Source organism: Arvicola amphibius, chromosome 14, assembly GCF_903992535.2.
Source record: "Arvicola amphibius chromosome 14, mArvAmp1.2, whole genome shotgun sequence".
NCBI lineage: Eukaryota > Metazoa > Chordata > Mammalia > Rodentia > Cricetidae > Arvicola > Arvicola amphibius.
Window position 1 is genome coordinate 3,751,803 of NC_052060.1, and position 20,135 is coordinate 3,771,937.

General features: G+C 46.7%; 1 protein-coding gene across 1 annotated transcript; it reads left to right on the forward strand.

The window, feature by feature from the left end:
- Positions 1-721: 721 nt before the first annotated feature.
- Pglyrp3 (peptidoglycan recognition protein 3) lies at positions 722-12,026 on the forward strand. Its single transcript, XM_038311877.1, has 7 exons — positions 722-770; positions 2,988-3,189; positions 5,434-5,552; positions 6,433-6,585; positions 8,702-8,900; positions 11,080-11,198; positions 11,848-12,026. Exons 1-7 carry the CDS (start codon positions 722-724, stop codon positions 12,024-12,026), a joined length of 1,020 nt encoding a protein of 339 aa, XP_038167805.1.
- Positions 12,027-20,135: the final 8,109 nt, after the last annotated feature.

Sequence of the window (20,135 nt, forward strand, 5' to 3'; positions counted from 1 at the left end):
ACTCTTGAACACATGCTCTCACAGGTCACTTTGAAGCTTACTGAAGTGTCTAAAGAGTCCTCACACAGCATTTGGACCACAGGATGTGTCCAGTGAGTGGGAGCAGCTGTTTTTTATCTCCATATTAGTGCAGAGATTGACTGTTCATTCCTCCAAAATCTTGGAATAGGGAACTTAACTCTACGACTTTCCGTATGTGTGATTGTCCAATGGTTCACGTGATGGAGCTCATACCTGCCTCTACTTGTTATTCAATGCTGTGTATTCTGTTTTAAAAAATAGTCTTTAGGGTAATTGTCTTATAAGGATCTCATAAGGGCCAAATATAAAACTGCCACACTAGAAATGAAAATATCTATACAGGGTCCTTATTATTGCTAATGAAGGACTTTAGAAATTGTATTTGTCTGCCTTGGAAGACTTAATATTCGCCACATTGACTGCAAGGAGCAGGTGTCTCCTGGGCTGTAGAAAGTGAGTGTGAAGAAGGGCTGCTAGCTACGGACATTAGGCTCCTCGTATCTGTGGAACAACTGAGGTGTACGGGTGACCCTGAGATGCCTGAGCCAAGTGCTAGCCCTCAGGAGGCACCTGCAGAGTAGGGAAACAGACGGGGTGCTGTGCAGTTAGCACAGTCATGGTAACTGTCTGTGTTCTCCAGGGCCAGTAACCCCAGGACTGTTGGTAAGACTCGCTCTTGGTATCCTGGGACCACTTGAAGATGCTGCCCAGGCTCCTTATTTTCTCTGCTCTTGGTCTCCTGGTGTGCGGTAAGTTTTCTTTCTTCTTATCAGAAGTGGTCTGACATACAGCCATCTTGGTGTGGAGAAATAGAATCGCTCCCAGTGTTGTCTTTACTAGAGCATGCGTGGGTTTGTCACTTGTCGCATTGCTCTGGGACTGGCAGATTGGCAACGGTGTCCTGTCGGCTTTGTGATCCTCCACGGGTTAGCATGTGACTCTTAATCGCATTAGTGAAATGAGAACGATATCAGACACTTCTTAGCATTGTTTTTCATTACTTAATTAATTTTTACTTATTCTTTGTGTCTTTCACATCATGCTACCTGATCCCACCCATCTCCCTCCCCACCCCAAAATAAAATTTAATAGAAAAAGAAAAAAGAAAAAATAGGAAGGGGAAAATCTCATCATGGAAGCTGCAGGGTGACAGCGAGTCACTGAGTAAGCCTTTTTATCTGTGTATTTTTATATGCAGGCATTTATCAAAAAGAATCATCAATCTGTTACTGATGATTTAATTAGGTATTGTATTGATTACTTTTCTGTGACAAAATATTTGAGAAAAAGGTTTACTTGGGCTTGCAGTTTTAGGACACACATACACGTGGTGTGTGTGTGTGTGTGTGTGTGTGTGTGTGTGTACATACTATAATGGTGGAAAGAAACAGTAACAGGAACTTAAGACATTTGGTCACTTGTTTCCACAGCTGCGAGCTGGGTGGTGGCGGAGGTGGTGCACGCCTTTAGTCCCAGGATTTAGGAGGCAGAGGCAGGTGGATCTCTGTGATTTCGAGGCCAGACTGATCTACGGAGTGAGTTCCAGGACAGCCAGAGAAACACAGAGAAATCCTGTCTCAAAACAAAACAAAACAAAACAAAACAAAACAAAACAAGTCTGCATTCCACAGCTGTGAAGCAGAGAGCAGTGAATGCTGGCGCTCAGCTTCCTCTCATTCAGGCTGCTACCCCAGCTCATGGAATGTGCTGCTTTAAATTAGGGCCGAACTTCCCAGTCAACTAACCTAACCTAGACAATCCCCTACGGACAGGCCTAGAGACTGGTCTCGTCAATGATTCCAAGTCTAATCAAGTTGACTGTAAAGGTTTAACAATTCGTTCAGATGATGACGGCGAGATAATTTGTAGCTCTAACCGCCATACCATGCTGTACCATTTCTCCATCATCATCCTCACCATCATCAAATTAACCTTGACCAGAGCTTACGTTTGTAAATAAATACCAGTTATGTTGGTGCAGGGCTGCCTTTATGGCAAGGCAATATGTTTTTTTATCATTTTATAAAGTGATTAGGTCTCAGGTAAATATATGTGAATTCTGTTGAATTACATGGACTTGAGTTTGGTACTTCTTAAATGCTGGGCAAATTTTCATGTTGTCTGACACAATTTAGCTAGCTCTCTGCCTTCTACCCTTAGGTAGACATATGACTGGGTTACATACAGAGTTAGTGTTGAAGAAACTCGCAGATCAAAGAGTGCATAGCTGGTCTTTTCATGGTGTGCACGAGGACACTAATGTCTGATGGAAGCGGCTTGCCCGAGGGTGGCAGTGAGTTAGAATTAGCCCCCAGTTAGTTGCCTGGTTCTGCTTTGGATCTGCCATACTCACTGGCTGATGGCTCTCCTTTACCTCTGAGGGTCTTGTCGGTTTTATGGTCCTTGTCTCCTGCCGTAGTAAGGCTTTCATTACACTTGCCTTCACTCAACCCAGCCCTAGGGTTGCTGAAGCCTTCCCTGGTCCCTAATGAGGCAATGTTGCTTTCTATGGGTCACCAGCATACCTACCAGCAGACCCATGGGTATCATCATAGAGCCACATACTAAGATGGCTGTCATTATCTTGAGTAAACTTAATAGATTTATGAAGTATATACCGATTCCTGGACAGAAATATATGGATCACTGTGATTGTCCTCAGAGACAGAATTTAATAAAGATCATTTTCTATTGCCTCATTCGTGGGTCCTTGGACCCCTTATTGCTCATGCTACACCCATGAAGCGATAAATAGGTTCAACATCAGCAGTTAGGATCCCACTAACCAGGCAACTTGACAAGGCTGAGCACAGGTCCAGGTGAGTACTGAGCCCAAACTGGGCTATAGAAGTGAGAATGGGCAGCTGTGGCTGATGAAGCGCCCTTCAGGGCTTCCAGAGGTCCCAGTGGGGGAGCTAGTGCTTGGGCATGGTCTGCTGCAGGCTCATCTGTGGTTTCTCTTACAGGCAGTCCTACCATAGTTTTCCGGAAGGAGTGGGGGGCGAGCTCCCTTACCTGCAGTGAGCCGCTGAGCCCGCCCGTGGCCTACCTCATCACAGAGCAGCTCAGCAGGATGGAGTGCCGAGATCAGGCCACCTGCAGCCAGATGGTGCGAGTCCTGCAGTCCCATTCCATCTACAACAAAGGCTGGTGTGATGTGGCCTTCAAGTAAGAGGCTGCCCGGGTCTCCAAACCCACACTCAAGGCTATCCCTCGTAGAATTCTCCTGGTTTTCCTTATTCTGTATCTCCCATCTTCTGGGCTTCATGTGTGTTGTGTTTATGATGACTGAAAAGTGTTAGAAAAAAAAGAACTCAAAGAAAATTCAGAAGTCATTAGGAGGAACAACCCTGTGGGTGCTCTTATGCTGGGTGAGCCTGAAAGAACACACAGACAGTTGCAAAACCACTGCAGCCACCCCGGGAGCCCCCATCATAACAGCTCAAAAAGGGCTTCATTGCTATCAACCAGCTAGGAGCAGTAGGGGAAGAGAATCTATCTTTCCCCTATTGCTATCTTTATTACCTAAATGAGAATGCCATAGTCTATGGACACCAAAGAATTTCTTTAAATCGAAACATATCAAGAGGCATGGGTTCAGAATTGTATTGAGACTGCATGCTTATATAGCCCAGTCCCTTTCCCTTCCAGCCAGGGCTCATACCCACGAAATGTTTTTCCACTTAGTACCCTGAATGACTACTGGGTATCACAAGGGGATGAGTGGACAGGGGGCAGGGAATTGTGGGGAGAGCCCATGTTCAAATGAGTTCAAGGCACGAAGAGTATCTACTCTGAGGGCTCTACGCAAGGCCCCAAGTTTTTCTCATTAGCCTCAAGAAAGAGAAAGCTCATAAATAGATGAAGAGAAAGAGCAGCATTGGGGGTTAAAAAACAAATGAAAGAAGTTGTAAAGAATCCACTTTGAAAAGGATGGTCTGTGCTTCCACACACTTTCAGACTGAAGCCTCAGTATGCAAGAACAGCTGGAGACAGGCCGTACATCCAGCATCTGTACGTTGCCAGGGACCTCTGCTCAGTCCTCAGTGGAAGTTGTGTTGACTTTGTTAGACACAGTTTATCTGCCTGTCCCTGTCCCCCATCACCACATTGTTGTTCCTGAAGTGTTGCATATTTCAGTCATGGTGTTTCTTGGTGTTTTCAATGGCTCTGTCTTTAAACAAGCAGGTTTCTGCAGTGACAGTGTGTACCTCATTTTGATAGTGTGGTTACTGCAGCTGTAGGGAGTGGTGACATTGGACTAATAAAGGACTCTGCAGAAGTGACAGAGGAACCTGCTGGAAACACCAAAGAGCAGAGAAGTAGTAGGCACACTTCAGGCCCTGATTCTTGGTGTCAGGTGACAGAGCCTTCAGGTGACCAGGGCTTCACTTGACCCTGGAAAGTCTTCTTGCTGCGTTCAGTTTGCGTTGGATTCACAGTCTGGTAAACCACTGAATATAGCAAGAGTTATGAAACCCTATTTTCAAGGTGGATTGGAAAACAGAGAACAGCAGAATGAACAGAAATAAAAGAAGGGGTAGAAAAAAAAGAATATAGCCATGATTTAAAAACAAACTTAAAACAAAATATATTTCTGTAATTCAGAGCCTACAGGATCTGTGAGGAATGGGCTTAAGGAAATTCTTGAGTTGTAGCTAATTGTTTTAAAGAAGGCTGAAGTACTTTGTCCTATAGTTAAAAACAAGAACATGCTAGACTAAGCTGGATGTTGTCGTGCCTGACTGTAACTGCAGCTCTTAGGAGGCTGAAGCAGGAGGACATCGGTGGCCTCAAGGCCAGCTGAGGCCATGCAGTAAGTCCCAGGCTAGCCTAGGTAACAACTGCAACAAAATGAATTAACCAGCAGGAAAAGATCATTGTCTTCAGGTCCTGGAGAGTCACACATTCAAATTCCACTTTGAACAAAGTGAGTTTTTTTTATTTTTTTTATTTTTTCGAGACAGGGTTTCTCTGTGTGACAGCCCCAGCTGTCCTGGAACTAGCCCTGTAGACCAGGCTGGCTTCGAACTCATAGAGATCTGCCTGCCTCTTCCTCCAGAGTGTTGGGATTAAAGGTGGAGGTGGCACCTTCCTCCCTCCCTCCCTCTTTCCCTCTCTCCCTCCCTCCCTCCCTCCCTCCCTCCCTCCCTCCCTCCCTCCCTCCCTCCCTCCCTCCCTCCCTTCCTTTCCTTATTTTTAAGTGAGTCTAGAAAACACCTGTAATGGAAGACAAAACCAAAATTGAAATACGTTCCTATTTCTTTAGGCTGTCCAAAATAGTCTCTTTTGTCTTTCATTATTATATCATCGAAACTTCACTTTTTATGAGCCTCTAGGACCACTTTTGGAAAGTGAATTTCCTCGATGCAGAGGTTTACCACTAAATCTGCATTATTTTTTGCTTGGCAGCTTCCTGGTTGGGGACGATGGCAATGTGTACGAAGGTGTCGGTTGGCATGTCCAAGGCTTGCATGCGCAAGGCTACAGTAATGTCTCCCTGGGCATTGCCTTCTTCGGCAGTAAAATAGGTAATGGTCATCCCTCCAGACTCAGAAGGTGTCTATACCCTTAATTCACCTCTTGCCTCCACAGTCACATCTTTTTAGCCTGCCTTGCAGGTACCACCTCTGATATCCCTGCCTCTGGAGATCCTTCCTGCAGTGGCGCTCTGTGCGATACAGTTTGTCCTATTCTGGTCTATCCTTGTTTATATATTGCTGCAGTTGCCACGGGCGTTGAGTTTACAGTTATAGTCAACGGAATCTGAATCATCTACCACTGATATTTCAGTTGCCAGAGGCAGACAGCATAGATTATTTCTTCTTTCAGTATCTTTGTTGATAGGGACAAAAAAGAGGTTCGCAGGCACAGATGGAGAGTCAGAGAAGGAGTTTTTGACCTTCCACTTCCAGCCAGAGCAGAGCAGGGTGCAGGGGTGGTGCTGAAGGCTAAAGTCAGTAAGAGGTAGCCACCCACAAGCTGTTCTTTATTGGGGATCTTAATAGCCAGTGTTATAGGGAGGTTCAGCAAGAAGCATATGGGTTAATAGATATGGAAGAGTTTAAGGCGTGCCTGATTCTGCAGTTACTCAGTAAATACCGTCACCCTTTCCTACAGGTTAGGGTCCTTCTGACTTGGTCAAGCAAGTCTCTCCCCACGTATCTTTCAGCTGATTTTTAACCTTCTATTTAAAGGCAGAATAAACAGTCTCAGTTTGGCCCTTAGAAGAGGTTCCTAGTTTTGGTTGCCTGGAGTTCTGACCGAGTAGTTTTTCTCTCTCAGGCTTTCTGTCTGTCTTTTCTCTTCCCGTCTACCAGTCACTCACAGGAGGTGTCTTGGCCCTCCCTGTTGCTGCTGTCTGGGTCGGAGTTCTTCCTGACAGATTTTCTTCATGTTACTCTCACGAAGGCAACAGCCCCACTCCTGCTGCTCTATCAGCTGCAGAGGACCTCATCAACCATGCCGTCCAGAATGGCTACCTGTCACCCCAGTACATCCAGCCGCTTCTCTTAAAAGAGGAGACCTGCTTGATTCCTCGACATTCAGAGATGCCCAAGAAAGGTAAGCCCAGTCCACATGTCTCAATATTGCCCCCGACGAGCTGCATTTGGGAGAGTTTTCTTGATAGGCTCTCAAGGGAGCTGCATTTGGGAGAGTTTCCTGATAGGCTCTCAAGGGGGCTGCATTTGGGAGAGTTTCCTGACAAGCTCTCAAGGGGGCTGCATTTGGGAGAGTTTCCTGATAGGCTCTCAAGGGAGCTGCCTTTGGGAGAGTTTTCTTGTTAGCCTCCCAAAAGTTTCTTGGGCCAAGGACATCTCACATGTATCGTAGCTGTGAAATCAGGGAAGTTATTATTACTTTTTTGTCACTGAGGATTTAGTCGGTGCTTGGACATGCTAGGCAAGCACTCCACTACTGAACGGCATCCCTAGTTGTTAAAGAAGTTAAGGACCGTGTTTTCCCTGCTCTCTCCATCCCACCAGAATGGTGTCGTCACAGACCCTTTCTTGTCACAAATATATGTGTACTCATGTTTCTGCTGAGTCTACAAGAAGCATGAAGCCTTCAGATTTATCATACATCTGTGAAAAAAGTCAGACAAAACTCTCTCCATGAAGGAACCCGTGCTTCAGTGAGGAAATTAAGAGCATGAACAAGCAACAAATGAAGTGTGTTAGAAAGTATGGAAGGGAGAGGGGAAAGTAGGGTGTGGAATGGAGTAGACGTAGTCACATATTGTGGGAACGCACCCCCACCCCCACCCCCACCCCTATACACACTCCCACACCCCCCCACACTCACACCCACACATACACACACCCACATACAGTCACCCCCCACACCCCCTCACATTCCCCCCCCACACCCCCTCACCCCCCACCCCCACACTCGTCCACACCCACATACACACCCACACCCACACACTCATCCACACCCACATACACACCCACACCCACACACTCACCACCACACACCCCCCACACACACCTACCTGCACACATTCACTCCGACACCCCCCCACACTCACCCCCCACCTTTCCAAAAACAGCCACCTTTTCCATGACTGTGGTGCTTAGAAAAATTTGAATTTACAGGCAATACTGATATGAGAATGATTATTCTAAGAAACCAAATAATGAAAATAATGTGCTAGTTTGGAAAGAATGGTCAGTAAATTAAAACCAATCAAATTAATGAGCATTTTTAGCAGCTTAGCTTTCTGCTAACACGGCCTTTCTCTCTGATCCAGAGGTATTTTAAAATTTGTTTTTTTTGAAATTATAAATCTCTAAATAAAAAGTTTCTTACTTTTGAGCTGGTAGTATTTTCCTTTTTTATATTTCCACCTTATTTATTTATTTTAAGATAATATTTTCTCATTTTACATATCAAGTCCAGTTCCCATTCCCTCCCCTTCTCCCCCTACCCAACCTCCCACCCACCTCAGAGGGGGTAAGGCTTCTTTCCCATGGGGAGTCAAAAAAGTCTGACACATCACTTTGAGACAGGACTAAGCCCCCCACCTACCCCTATATTTAGACTGAGCAAGGTATTCATCCAAAGAGAATGAGCTCCAAAAAGTCAGTTCAAGTACTCGGCATAAATCCTGGTCCCACTGTCAGTGGCCCCACAGACTGTCCCAGGCACATAACTGTCACCCACATTCAGAGGGCCTAGTTTGGTCCTATGCAGGTTTCCCGGCTGTCAGTCAGGGGTCAGTGAACTCCCACTATTCAGGTCAGCTGTTTCCGTGGGTTTCCCCATCATGGGCTTGACCCTTTTGCTCACAATGATAATTCATTAACATTGTGAGTTCTTTGTAGACTGTATATTATTTCCACATCAGCTTGATCTGTTAAAGAGAGGGTTGATTTGTACAGACCCACCTTATTGTATGGCACACTTGGAGCATGTAGACATCCTGTGTTGTAAAGAAAACAGTCACGCCTCTGTCTGACCACTCTGTCTCTTTCTGCGTTCATATTGGTTCTTACATCATTAGAGTCCATGCTTTTAGCTCCATTGTCCTGATTCGGGTGCCTGGCCTTTCCAAACTCCTACCAAGTTCACACGCAGGGCACTGGCGAGAGACTGGTGCGAACTGGCCTTTGGCTGTCTGTTGGTTCATGAGCGTACAAAGCAAGTTTTCATCCCCTTGGCTTTCATTTTACCGCAGCATGCCCCAGTATCACCCCACGCTCTGCGTGGGAAGCCAGAGAGACACACTGCTCTCAGATGAACCTCCCAGCCAAATTCGTCATCATCATCCACACCGCTGGGAGAAGCTGCAATGAGTCCGCCGACTGCCTGATTCGTGTCAGAGACATACAGTCTTTTCACATAGACCATCAAGACTTCTGCGACATTGCGTATCAGTAAGTGGGAGGTGGCCCTGTGGCTTCAGCGCCGTGGAGGGCAAAGCTGCGGAAGCCCAGGTGTCTTACACGGGCCCCACACCTTATTCTCGCGAGAATCTGAACTGGGTATCATTCAGGTCACAGTTTGGGCTACCTGACCTCTCAGGCATGTTCTCCAGTCCTTCCAGATCAGAAAGACTGAAAATACTGCAGAAGGGGTGGTGGGAAAGCATGGTGGGCAGAGTAGGGGCGTGCCTCTTAGGTACGCTGTCCTAACTGATAAGGCGTGACGGTCCTGGCCAGCTCCAGCTTGTTCTCTCTGATGTTAGAACCTTGCTAGTCTTCTGCTGCTCACCACACAGCACTTTTAACCAAGCCCTCTGGGCTCCTTTGCTTCATCTCTAAAGGAGGGACATTTCCTGTTTGAAGACAGGGAGTGAGATTATTCTCTCATGGTTTCTTTCGTGCCAGGATTAAATTAAAGAAACATTAATGTTTTAATCTAATGAGATACAGAAGACATTTGGGAGATGCCTTTACTGTCACAAGTGGGACTTAGGGTTAGAATACAAGGGACCTCAGTTATTTGTCCAGGACTTACACAACGAATCTTGTGACTGGTCTCGGATGGGTTTGCTTCTGCAGTGTGCCACTGATGTTCTAGCTGTGTCCGCCCCATCTCTTTGTAAGTGCAGCCTCTGTACAGGAGAGAACATGCCTCTTTTTCCAGGACTTTTTGTAGTCTTGCTATGGTCACAGCAGGTAATAGGGAACTGACCACAAACTTGGAAATCACAAACTGGAAAACACCGGGTGAGCTGATTCTTGTTCTTCAACTTGCAAACCTACAGTGGAATCTGCCCACCTCCGTGTGTGGTGTGCTGTTACCAACACTGACATGGCTGTAACTGGGTGAAGTACCCACTCATGCCTCACTAACTTTGTAACTCGCATTTATTGGGTGCCTACTCTGTCTAACACTAGGCAAGATTGATATGGTACCTTCTGTTGTGGGCTTGAGGGAAACAATAAACAGATAATTACAATGCAGAATGTCAATCACAGTGTTGGAAGATCAGGCCATAGGGAAGATGAAGCCCGGAAGTCTTTGGAGGAAAGAAAGGTGTCAGAGAAGAACTAATGAAGAGGGCCATCTCTATTGGCACATGAATAAGGTGTGGGGATTGGCTGGCGAAGAGGAAGTAGTTTAGTTAAAGAAGAATAACATATTCAAAAGCTTGGGCTATAGACAGTGTGTGTCTTTGAGGAAACAGAACATGCCCCACTCAAACCTGAAACTGGATTTCCGAGAGAAGGGTAGTGAGGTGGGGTCTGTAGGAACCCAACCACTATGTGGATCTTGTAAGTAAAACTGAAAACTGGCTTTGTGTGAAGGCAGACTGGAGAGTGTTTGGAAAGTCACACCCTTTCATGTTGTGATGTATGTGTGTGTGCCACATGCATGCCTGGTGCCTGCAGAGGTCAGGAGAGGGTGTTGGACCCCCTGTTACTGGAGTTACAGATGGTTGTGAGCTACTATATGGGTGCTGGTAACCAAACCCATGTCTGGTCAAGAGCATCAAACACTCTCAAGTGTGGAACCCTCACCCCAGCCTCCTGGGTATGATTTTAAGAGTGGATTGGAAGGACCGAAATCTCTGGACAGGGTACAGTTACAGTAATCCCAGTTGGAACTGGAGAGCGACAGTTGGGTAGGAGCAGTGGAAGACGTTGAAAGCTTTGTAAAAATCATAACTGATGAGTCATGGGTAGTAGCTGAATGGGGCCGGGGCAGGGAAATGTTGGATTTAGGATGACACCTCGTCCTAAATGGCTGCAGAAAATGCAAAAGGCAACTTGTCTCTTCGACACGTTGGCTTTTATAGATAGTAGTTTAAGCTGTGGGAGAGGATGATGGTTTAGTCTGTACTCAGTGGAAGGAGAGAGGAGCTAGGTCGGGGTCCTAAGGAGGAAGCACAGGGCTCTGAGAAGCACAATGGCTAAGAAAGGTAGGCGAGATGTGCTGGGACGGAGGCACAGTTCAGAGCCGTGCTGTTGCTCCTGACTTCTGCACACTGGCACATACAGGACATCCAGCACTATGCGATAAATGCATGGAAGGACAGATTAGTGATTGAAGGAATGACTGAAGAAACATACTCCTCAGACTTTCTTGTTTCCTTTTACCCAATCCTAGCTTTCTAGTGGGCCAGGATGGTGGAGTGTATGAAGGAGTTGGCTGGAATATCGAAGGCTCTCACACCTATGGATACAATGACATTGCTTTAGGAATTGCCTTCATGGGAAACTTTGTAGGTAAGGCATAAATGGGGCAGAGGGTTCTGCCTAATGAGATATCGTGTGGAACATTTCAGGAAACACCAGGCAGACGGGGACAGCATTGTGACACTGGAAGTACCTGGTAGCATCAACAGGATATTTTAGAAAACCCTCAGTAAAGAATGACTGCTACTGGGAGCATCTCCCAAATAGAATATTTGCCTCCAATTCGCCCACATCCACCCCAAATGATCTTACTTTATGTCCATACCCAAGGCAAGCCAGGAGCAAAGGAGAAAAAATGTATTTTGAAAACTTTGGTATATTCATGTCTCATGTGGGAAATGTGTGTCCTTCCTCAGTAACCATGGCAATGATGTTGGGATGCAGCATTGCCTGTGATGGCAAAGCAGAGGATAATCCCACGGGCTGTATCTGTTCCGGACACACTGAGAAACTGTGCCATCCTATATGTTATAATCCAGGGCACTTCTGAATTTTCTAAAGAAATTTTGGCCATATGGGATTAGGAAGCCAAATAGTTTTGCCTTGCTTTATGCCTAATTAATTGTTGGTAATTGTGGAACAGGCGAGGGTGGGAGATGGGGAAGACTGGAATCTGGGTGCCTTTCACTGCCATAGCCGCTTTGAGATCTTAATGATTATGGGTAAATGTGTTTTGCAGAACAGCCTCCAAATGCAGCTGCCCTGAAAGCAGCCCAGGACTTGATCCAGTGTGCCGTGACCGAGGGGTACCTGATTCCCAACTATGTGCTAATGGGCCACAGTGATGTGTCCAACATCCTGTCCCCTGGACAGGCACTGTATAACATCATCAGGACATGGCCTCACTTCAAGCACTGAGGGAGGCTCCAGTCCCATCTGAGGATGCTCTTGGTCCTGATGGGTACCCGTCCTTACCTCCCACCTTGGCTCAGCACCTCTGTCCCCCCCTCTCCTCACTGTTTCTCTTGGTTCCCCTTTCTTGCATCACAATTACAGCATCTTCCCTTATTGACATCCTGTAATGTCTCCCAAGCTTTGCACTTACCATCCTCAGGGTCTGGGTGCTGCTTCCTCCATTCAACTTCCTCTCCAAAGGACGCCCACCTGCTCAGCCAGTGAGACTCTTTCCCTTGTTATCTGTCCCCTGCCTTGTATGCAATCACCCATGGTCTGTCTGGCAGCTCCAATGATCATCCATAGCCCAGCCCTCCTTTGCACATATCCGACTTGTACACGTTTGAATACGCATTGAGGGGCTGAGGTTCCCCTCAGACATTTCTATTTTCCCCTGAGTTGTCATATTTTCCAGGACAGCAGCTGACATTTCTTTGTCACTACATATCCCACGACAGTTCCTGAGCTGAGCCCGATATATTGCACGCCACAGATGTTTGACGTAAAACAAACAAACAAACAAACAAACAAACAAAAAACCTGGATGAAAGAGCTGATCCCAGTCCCTTCCTGCCTGCCCACTTTGTTCATCACTGCCGTGCTGGACAGGTCCAGCAGTTTACTGCTCCCTCCAGGAGGCACAAGCTGGCTGTGGGGTCCTGTCCCCAGTCTTCTATGCCTTGTCCACAAAGTACTCCGAAGACCAGCCAAGCAGAGCTGTGTTCAGAGGTGCTGCTGTTCAGTGTCTGTGGTCTGCCTGGGCCTGGCTGGGCCCTGCTGAGCTGAGAGGGCTCAGAGCATTTGTATCCTGCAGCACCCCAGCCAGCTCCTCCCTCCCAGAGGACAGCCCCTCTCCCCCATTGCTGTTCCAAGGATGCACACAGGCTGGTTCTTGATGTATTGGACACAAAGAGAAGGATTCATGAGCGTGTTTTCCCATCTGTGAAGGCTCCTTTGGTGCCCAGGTTGGGCTTTTAGAGTGTTTACACATCTCTTGTAACACCATGAGCCTTTCCAACCTCACGTTTACTCAGGCATTTGATTTTCATGGACCCTTGCCCTTGGATGTCTTTAGATTGACTCTGTTCAATCTAATTGTCATTTTTCCGAAGGCCTCCTGGGCATGTCATCAGGAGAAGGAATGATTTGTTCAGTGGTTCAGGCTGTTTCTGATTTACACACACTAGAGGTAGAATTCAAACCTCACAGGCCTTTCTGTCAGAAACTTTTGACAGTGTAGTCTTTTCTGGGTGGTTAGAGGCTGGGGACAGACTTTCCAGCAAGGGTGAATTTTAACACCTCCCATACAGGAAGTAGTCTTAGGGGCAGTCATGAGATACTAAGAAGTAGCTCACCCAATCCACCTACCACAGTTTGAAGGAACCTTGAGACATTCACATACTAGAAGTTCAATCCCTGACAGGCCAGAGTGCTGAGAGATGGGCTCTTTTAGAGGAATCAATGCATTCATGTTGTTGCTGGGAAAACGAGTTCGTTATGAAAACGAGTGTGCCCCCTCCCACCCTCTTGTGCCTTCCCACTCTGCTGGGGGTGCTACGGCAAGAAGGCCTTGGCCGGATGCCGACTTCACAGTGTTCACACTGCACAGAATAAATCTGTTCTTTTTGTAAATTACCCAGTCTCAAGTATTCTGTTAAAGAAGCACAAAATGGACTAAGACATCAATTTTGGTTTATTGACTTTTCTTACTAGCCTCCAAAGTAGAGGTCCCTTCTCTTCAGTTTAATCCCCAATTCCAGGACGTGGGCTTTGGATGCCAGTATGGCGATTTCTCAGAAAATTAGGAAACAACCTATCTCAAGACCTAGCACTACCACTTTTGGGTATATACCCAAAGGATGCTTAATCATACCACAAGGACATGTGCTCAAATATGTTCATAGCAGCATTATTTGTCATAGCCAGAACCTGGAAACAACCTAAATGTCCCTTGTGGCCAAAGAATAGATAAGGAAAATGTGGTACATTACACAATGGAGTACTACACAGCAATAATAATAATAATAGTAACAACATCTCGAAATTTGAGGGCAAATGGATGGATCTAGAAAACATCATATTGGAGGGGAACTACAGGGGTGTTGTGTTCACCCTCCACCCCCCCCCCCCGTCTCTGTCTCTCTCAGTTGCTGTTTACTCCAAGCTATCTAACCTTACAGATTTTAAGTATATGCTTTAACTAAACGCTCTGCGTTTAGCTAAGTCCTCAGCTGGCAAGGGCCTTTTCAAAGTCAGTTCTGAGGAAGCCCATTGCAGGCAGTTTGCCCCTTCTCTATCTTTTTCTTGAGAACTTCTTCCTAGCTCCCCATCAGTCAAAGTAGAGCGTATACTAACAGCAGCCTCCGATGGTTGATGGTTGATAGGAGGGCTAAAGGAATGGCTGTGAGCAGGAACCGAGAACCCACTCTTGGCGTTCAATCACTGTTTAGGGGACGCGTGCACAGTGACAATCATCACTGTAGTGCCGGTGCAGCTGAGTCTGGGCAGGGAGGGGGTGGGGGTGGGGGAATGTGTGTGTGTGTTGGGGGGGCGGTGTGCTTTCCTCGGCAGGCACCAGCCTCAGCCACACGGGGGAGCTCTGTGCGGGCTGAGTTTTGTGATGGGCAAGGAGGAGCCCACAGGCTGGCAGGCCCTAGAGAGCCTATGGTGCAAAAGAGCTGGCGCATCCTTCAGGACTTCTGGCCTTCTGGGCCTGTGCCGGGCTCCTGAGTTCACTGACTTGGTTGTTTTCCACGGTTTAAGCAGGCAGTAGAGGACAGACTGTGAACTGGACACAGCAAAGCGCAAAGCCCCTATTTTACCTAAGTCTGAACTCCAAAGCAGGTACATAGCTTATTCCTCTCCGTCCAGTGAGTTAAAGGGAGTCACTCTGGGTCTGTGGTGGGGCACGCTTCCCAGCATCCCCTGGTGGAAACCATACTGCAGCCTCTTGCCTCGTCTTTCCCATCCCTCTACCTGCCTGCTTTCTATGCTTTCTAAGCCTCTGTCCCCATCCTGATGCCTCCAGTTCCTCTTGCTTCTAAAGGTGCTTTTTGAAGGCTAGCTTTTCCAGAACACTCACTTCGTGGTGCCCACAGACTTTCACAGGCCTGTTGGTGGCTTATCGCACCTCCTGTTTCCCCTCTCAATCCTGGCCTCCCTGGGAGCTGGACCTGCTCTTTGCAGCAATGTCTCCAGGGCCCCACCCAGGGCCAGGCCTATTATTGGGGCCAGCTAAGTGTCTGTGGAATGAAGCTTGGGTGGGGTTTTCTGGGGAGGGTTGTGGCTTCCCACTCAGTTAGTCTTGGATACTTGCTGCAGAGTGGAAAATCCCACCGTTTTTATGACTCAACCCAGCCCACTTGCTGTGATCTGCCAGATTAACTCCCTAATTCTAGGCCATTCATTGTCCCCACCTTGTGGTGGCTTCCTCACCAACTGTGAGATTGGGGAGTCATTATTCTTCAGGATCTATGTATGTCCCCTCTGGGCAGTCTGTGATCCTTTCCCTGGTGGCCTCAGTCCTTAGAGCACGTGCCTGTTGCTGCTGTCCCGTGTCCCTTTCCCTGCCCTGTGTCCTGTTGCTGCTGTCCTGTGTCCCTTTTCCTGTCCTGTGTCCTGTTCCCGCTGTCCCCTCTCCCTTTCCCTGCCCTGTGTCCTGTTGCTGCTGTCCCGTGTCCCTTTCCCTGCCCTGTGTCCTGTTCCCGCTGTCCCCTCTCCCTTTCCCTGTCCTGTGCCTGCCCTCATGTTCCCATGCTCTTCCCCTTTGTCCCTTGACCTTCCCTGTCTACACTTCTGCATCTTTTCTTCTTCTATTTCTGTCTTTGCTCTGCTCCTTCCCACGTCTTCACCTGTCCTCTATTTCCTGTCTTTTCTTTGCCTCTCAGGGTATCTCACTTTCTGTCTCTATGTGGCCATCTGGTTACTGATTTTGTCTTTTCTCTAGAATATGCTAGAATGGACAGGGGACAGGATGGTGGGAATGTGCAGTGACACCAAACTTCAGCTCAGGAGATACTCAGGGTTTAGCTCCATGCCCCCACCTGTGCTGTGTCCCTGAGGGGACCACAGATGCCGAGAATGGGGGAAGAGGGCAGAAGGCCAAGGTATAGTGGTTCTGGGGAATGTGAAGCTCTTTTCAGGAGCTTAGGGGCAGGCAGAGCAGGTTCAGGTGTGTTTCAGGATCAGCAGGTTCTGCCAGGCAGGGCTGCAAAGGGCAGGGACTTACAGCTGATCTTTGAAAGGGGGAAGGCATTAATTACATGGAAGGAGTGGTGGGAGGAAGTGCAATTCCTGGGAGGTGTGGCGTAAATTTTGGGAGGTCTTTCCACAGTGGACTGAAGTGAGAAATGTTGCCTCCTGGGCAGGGAGCTGGGGGCCCCTGGAAGGGAGGCTGGGCGACCCTGTGACCCAAGTGATACAGTTATTTTGCAGGAAAGCTGAGAAATTCCCTACTGACCCCCACACTCTGCTCCCAATTCTAGAAGTCTGAGTCTTAAGGTCCCCAAATTAGAAATGACTCGTGTTGTTTTAATTCCCTCCCTCTTTCCCTGAACCCCATCACTTGACTTCCCTACTAGATTATAAACTCAGCAGCAGGGGCAGGGGGGCATGTTTACATGTGCGGGCACACAGTAGGTCCTCAGCTAGAGCCTCAGACTTGCTACATCTGAAGATCTAGGGAATTAGAGCCTGCCATTCTCAATTGGTCTGCCAGGGAGCAGGTGACAACTGTAGTTGTCTTTTCTGGCTCTGTATTTGCTGAGCTCTTCTGGGCAGATGTGAAGAAGGGTCCTAGCACGCAATGATGAGATCAGGGGTCAAAGTGAGTCATGTTACTCACAAAATGAATTCCCAGGCGAGTGACTGAGTGTCTTCTGTCCTTTGCTTTGTCCTCTCCATGTAGATGCTCTGTGCAGGGCGCAAGTCACGTGTATTTTTGTTTAATCTCTAATTCTGCAGAGCAGTAGATGTCTTCCCATCAGATGTGAGGAAACAGGAAAGATTTGGTGGGATTAGTCATTTTCTTAAGGTCACACAACAAGAAAATGCTGATACTGGATTGGGTCCCTATTCCTTTGTCATACCAGTGTCTTCTCGGTGCTCTCAAGCCTTTATAGAGGATAATGAATACCAGTGGTCCCTGCCAGAGTTAGCTGAACTCAAATATTTCCCTTGAACCAACAGTATGCTTCAGTTGGCATGATGCGCAAGACCCTAGGTTTTGGGTTCATGTCCTCCTCCTTCTCCTCTGTTTCTTCCCCAGCCTCTGCAGTGCAGCCCAGGACTGCTTCACTTGTCCGGCCACTACACCATACCATCAGCCCCCACTTCATCACGGCTGCTGTTAGCCACCTCTCACCCCAGCATGCCTTCGCCGTCCTGTTTGTCAGCCTCTCTGGAGGACTCTGGTTCGTCTTGATTTGGAGTCATGTCAACAGTTCCCCTATAATTCAATCTGTTGAAATCCTTTTGAGTCTTGGTTCCATCATTCTCTTTGACAGTGCTCACTTCTTTATCCTTAGATCATCATCCGCCCATCAAACACCCTTGTGTATTGGGCAACCCGCCCAGGGTGCTTTGATGCAGATCGCCCAATCTGACCTACGGGGGAACGCTTCTATGCACAGGAGGGTGATATTGTCTCCATTTTACACGCGAGAAACAGACTCCGCTGAGGCCTGGTGACTATTTCTCTGCTATTATTTTGTGTGGGCTTTGCAGAGATCTGCCTCCAGCTGTCTATAATTCCTAACTGCGTGCTGTGTATCCCAGGCTGGCTTCAAACTCACCGTGTAACCAGAGATGGCCTTTCCCTCAAATTCCTCTGCTCCTGTCCCCTTAGTGAGCCATTGTGCCCGCCTTGCTTCTTTGCGGTTCACATAGGCGCTAAACGAGTACTCCCCGTGTCAAGCCCTGTAGGTCTATGGCTGCTGGGTGGAGAGGAATTGGCCCACAATTCCAAGCACAGGCACATGTGTTCCTGTGTGTTAAACAAGCGCTGCTGATCACTGCTGTTTGGTAGTTCACTTCCGTCACCAAGAAGTCACAATCATTGGAGTCATCTTCAGCATTCTTACACTGGTAAAAATGTTAATTTTTTTATTTTTGGCTCTAAGGCAAGGATATCCCTTAATTCTGTTCTTTAAAAAAAGGTTTGTTTTAGTCTTGTGAGTCCTTTGCCTGCCTGTATGTATATGTATTGCGTGCCTTCCTGATGTCAGTGGAAGCTGGAAGAGGCGCTAGCTCTCTGAAACAGGATTGACTCCATTCCCATTGTCCCCCTGTTCTTAGATATTTTGAATGTGTGATGAATTTTACATTTCCAAAGGTTTTTTTGTACTATGGCCAGCTGGCCCAGAGAAGCTTCCCTTACCCTCACTTAGTTCACAATCCATAGACTTCTGGTGATTTAGGAAATGCAAGATACAATGCCATTCACAGTCATGGGAAATTTTCTTTTAGATTCTAGGTGTAGGGGCAGGAGCTGCAGCTATTGTACAAACACGAGGATCTGAGTCTGGTTCCCAACACACACACTAAAATCATCATCCCAGGGTTTCTACAAATCCAGGACTAGGGCATAGAGACAGGCAGGTCCCTGAGCTCCTTGGCTAGGTAGAGACAGGCAGGTCCCTGAGCCCAGGCAATCTGTGAGCTGTCGCTTCAGTGAGAGATCATGTTTCAAACAGTAAAGGGAATAACAATTGAGGAAGACACTTGACATTGACCTCTGGTATCCACAAGCGCACGTACCTGCACACAAATGCACACACACACACATGGTCATACACACACACACACACACACACACACACACACACACACGATTCTAGTTGCAATGAAGTCAAGGATGTTGCTTTAATCCTGTTGATTTATTATCTTGTCAAATTTAGGAAATAATGAAACTCTCTGGCTTGCTATTTAAAGGAAAGAGAGAGGAACTTAAAATATTACAAAGACATTTAGGATAAAATATTTACATATTCATAAGCTGGGTAAACTGAAGAGGACAATGTTGACTTCCCTAGAGAAAAAAATCACTGGGATGGGGTGGAGGATGAAGAAGGAAAAACCAGGGATCTGATGTGCCTCAGGGGATCTTCTTCTCACTAGAGGCCCACTCGCCAGCTGTAGATATCAGGGCCTTCTCAATACTGACTTCACTGTCTGCAATGTTTGTACTGTCAGGTATTCACACGGTTGATTTACAGCTATCCTTCAGTGTTTAGTACAAATGCCGTGTCTACTTTCTTCATATCTATTCAATATGGCTCTTGAGGTCCTAGCTAGAACAATAAGACAACAAAAAGGAGATCAAGGGGTTACAATTTGGAAAAGAAGTCAAACTTTCACTATTTGCTGATGATATGATAGTTTACATAAGTGATCCCAAAAATTCTACCAAGGACCTTCTACAACTCATAAACAGCTTCATTAATGTAGCAGGACACAAGATTAACTCAAAAATATCAGTAACCCTCATTTACACAGATGATAAATGGGCCGAGAAAGAAATCAGAGAAACATCACCCTTTACAATAGCCACAAATAGCATAAAATATCTCAGAGTAACTCTAACCAAACAATTGGAAGACTGGTATGAAAAGAACTTTAAATCTTTGAAGAAAGAAATTGAAGAAGACACCAGAAAGTGGAAAGATCTCCCATGCTCTTGGATAGGTAAAATTAACATAGTACAAATGGCAATCTTACAAAAAACAATCTACAGATTCAATGCAATGCCCATCAAAATCCAAGCAAAATTCTTCACAGACCTTAAAAAAAATGGTATTCAACTTCATATGGAAAAACAAAAAACCCAAGGTAGCCAAAACAATCCTGTAAAATAAAATGTGATTCTGGAGGTATCAGAATTCCTGACTTCAAACTCTACTACAGAGCTACAGTACTGAAAACAGCCTGGTATTGGCATAAAAACAGACAGGAGAACCAATGGAACCAAATAGAAGACCTGGATATCAATTCACACACTTTCAAACACCTGATTTTTGACAAAGAAGCAAAAAATATCAAATAAAAAAGGAAAGCATATTTAACAAATTGTGCTGG